Source organism: Vitis vinifera, chromosome 7 (genome assembly GCF_030704535.1).
Source record: "Vitis vinifera cultivar Pinot Noir 40024 chromosome 7, ASM3070453v1".
NCBI lineage: Eukaryota > Viridiplantae > Streptophyta > Magnoliopsida > Vitales > Vitaceae > Vitis > Vitis vinifera.
In genome coordinates this window covers 24,176,293-24,179,571 of record NC_081811.1, presented here as the reverse complement: position 1 = coordinate 24,179,571, position 3,279 = coordinate 24,176,293, and the positions used below count along the sequence as shown (strand labels likewise).

The following is a 3,279-nucleotide window of genomic DNA, read 5'->3' as shown; positions in this document are numbered from 1 at the left end:
CAAGAGCAGTTATCTGTCCATCCCTAATTTCATATGCATCTCAATCCATCCAACAATAAAGGTATTCACATTTGACCTTAGAAGAGAATGGGTAATTTGTATCGGTGCCTTAAGCCTGCTGATAAAGAAAAAGGGAAAGGAGAAAGATCAATGAAGAAATAATACTTCATTTGGAACTTTCTATGATAGATAAATCCAAGATATGTGAGTTTCAATTAGTACCATTAGTGATGGATTAAGACTTCTAATCACAGGAATGGGCAGATGCTAATGAGGCAAAGTATCATCCAAAGCTCCATGAGGATGCTAGACCTCCTTGAAGTCCCCTGCATCGACTTTTGATATTAAAGTTCCAGGGCTTGGCTAGAGTTGAAGTTGACATTTCTCATGAAATGGCTATACACAGAATTATAATATATAGAGCTATTGCAGATTGGTTCATTAGGAAGAAAAATGCTTGAGGAAAAAAAAAGGGAAAAGAAATATTAGCTAAATTTTTACTTGCAAGGGCAAGTATAATTCCTTCAAAATTTGTGAAGCATCCTGAAGGGAAAAAATATTCCTCCTAATGAGAAAGCAAAATCACAAGTTATGCTTTCAGGAAGCATAAAAACAGTGTCTGCATAATCTCCAGTACTCATAGCAATAACATGAAGTTGTGAGACCAGAATCTTCCTTTCCTAGGGACTTTTCCCTAGAGGCTTCATTGGGAGGACGGATTAATTTCCTTTTCCCATTCATATCATTATGCCTTTATTGTGTATTTGGTAAGAGACCAAGATACTAGTTAGATCCTGGTTTGTCGACAGTGCCTAAGATATCCTGATTTGGCTCCTATTTCACCCAAAACTATAAATAGAAGAAGGGTGAGAGCTTCATCCTCACAAGGGAAGGATTGAGTCCCGGCTCCTGCTGCGTCTGGATGAAAACATGGGAAAAGATGAAAGAGACTTCTTCATGGAAAGTGGACCCCTGTGCAGAGAACACCCAATTGAAGAACTTTTCATCAGTTTGTATAAGCTTGAATTTCTACAACTCTGCCTTGCAACGATCTCCAAATTCAGTTTTTTCCCCGGTACTGATCGCATATCTGAAGTCCCTTCATGCTCCACTGGAACAGCATTAGCCATAGCAAGATAGATCTCCGAAGCAGCGGATAAATCCATGGAGACTGACCTCCTCACAGGTTCTATCTGTTCTTCACTGGCACGATGATTGTCAACCAAATCACTTAGTACCCGAAGCTCATATTTCCCAGCATTCATATATGGCAAACCCTTCCTTACAATCTCATTAGTCCTTGCTTCTTCAACTGCCAATACACCAACCCCAACTTCAGCAGTCCCACCTTCTCCAACCTCAGAACTCCCCAACCCACTGTGAGTCTCCGAATTGTCAATCTCCATATCTTCCCTCGACCCAGAATCATTGGAATCCTGCTCCACGGCATTCAAATGGGAACCGACATTTTCGTGGATTATAGGGGCGCGGCACAGTGGACAATTTTTGTGCGACCTCAACCAGGTATCAATACAAGGGACGTGAAAAGCATGGCTACACTTGGGCAGAAGCCGAAGACTCTCATCTTCTTCAAACTCACCCAAGCAAACGGAACATTCCGTTCCTTCGATCAAACCCTCCTCTTTGTTGTACTTAATCACAGTGATCAAATCAATAACCGATTGTTGGAGACCCACGGTATTGATCAGCCATATGGGATGGTATACCACCGGGCTTTGCTCCTCATCGATAAAATCCTCATGGGTATGGTTCTGAACCGGTGGATCACTCCTCCTCGATCTGTTCCACCCCGAATAGTACTTCAATACGACAGTGCAACAGCTAACAACGAAAAAAACAGCACCAAGAGTACACACTATGAAGATCAAAATCGGTGAAATTTCATGAGGTCGAAGAGGGGGAGGAGGGGGAGGAGATGGAGGAGGAAGCAGCCTAAAACAGAACGTTGCACATCGATGACAGCCTTTAAAACAAATCATAGCTTTTGGTATCTAAACTGTTCTGGAAATGAAGAGAAGGAGGTGAAAGAGGGACTAGAGATTGAAACCTGGCATACGAAGGAATAGAGAAGAGAAAGCTCTTCCTTCTCGATCAATCTTCCACCACATGTTACGCGATCCAGACAGCGGATTTTGATTTTCCACAACGTCCTTATGGGATGACAGCGAAATTTCCTTCTCAGTGGAAGACTCGAGCATTTACTTGGTAGTTTCGTTTTGTTTGGGCTTGGTTCAAGTCAATTCACTCCATCCATCCATCCCCGGCTTTACGAAAACGCGTGGGTTCAGTCTAGGGAAACTTTGTATGCATCAAGCTTTTAAGCTTTTCTATCCCTTCCCGTAATCTAGTCCGTCGGATTGTTGGTATGCGTGTCTCAAACACCTTCACTAAATTATCCTATAAACACACTATGAATATCTTTAATTTTGAAGTAAAGAAATTATTAATCATATTGGGAATTTGGACTTACATGTATTTTCAAATCCAATATGATGATACCAAGCTTATGTTGGGATTTTTTTCTATGACCCAAATTCAAATCCAACACGTTGTCAACTTTTTTTAAGAATTTCGGGGAAAAGGTCATATATTCACACTACACTCACATCCCACACATAAAAAGTGCAAGCATAATGATTTTGTGTTATAGTATAAGTTTGACGAAGCCAACAGTTCTTTAATGAGAGTACTAACTTGGGGAATCTCCTTAATATGAGAGGTGACAAAACTTGATAAATATGTTTTTTTTTGTAGATTTAGATTTAGAATAATCGAGTTTTAATCAAATTCGTGTTGGCATGTATAATTCGTTTAATAAATAAATATTTTTTTTATTAATCTGTATAATATAAATTTAGTCATAATCGACTCATTTAACTCATTCATTTTATTTATTTTTAAATAATTAAATTATAAATATATTAAATTGAAGCATTAATTACATAAACTTATAAAACCTAACTCAAATTGATTATTAAATACAAACAGTGCTAGAGTTAGGAATGTGGTCCAAAAGGGGCATAAATAGAAAAATTATTTTAAGTGGTAGAAAAGGAAGGGACAATGATATATAGTATAGTGAGAATGTCTTTCCCTTTCAAGTATAAGGTAAGGGTTCAAAATCCCTATTGGTAACTATTTTTTTTGAGGGGGGCATGTGCCCCTCCTCTTCCTTAGTTGGCTCTACCATGGATAGGAGGATATGATTTTAAATGGTTTATTATTTATTTAATAATTAAGTAATATTTAGATTTATAT

At 38.4% G+C, this 3,279-nt stretch overlaps 1 protein-coding gene across 1 annotated transcript; it reads right to left on the bottom strand.

Moving 5' to 3' along the window:
- Nucleotides 1-485: 485 nt before the first annotated feature.
- Nucleotides 486-2,321, bottom strand: LOC100854068 (RING-H2 finger protein ATL54). The gene has a single exon (XM_003632429.4). It carries the CDS (start codon nucleotides 1,998-2,000, stop codon nucleotides 882-884), a length of 1,119 nt encoding a protein of 372 aa, XP_003632477.1. The 5' UTR covers nucleotides 2,001-2,321; the 3' UTR covers nucleotides 486-881.
- Nucleotides 2,322-3,279: the final 958 nt, after the last annotated feature.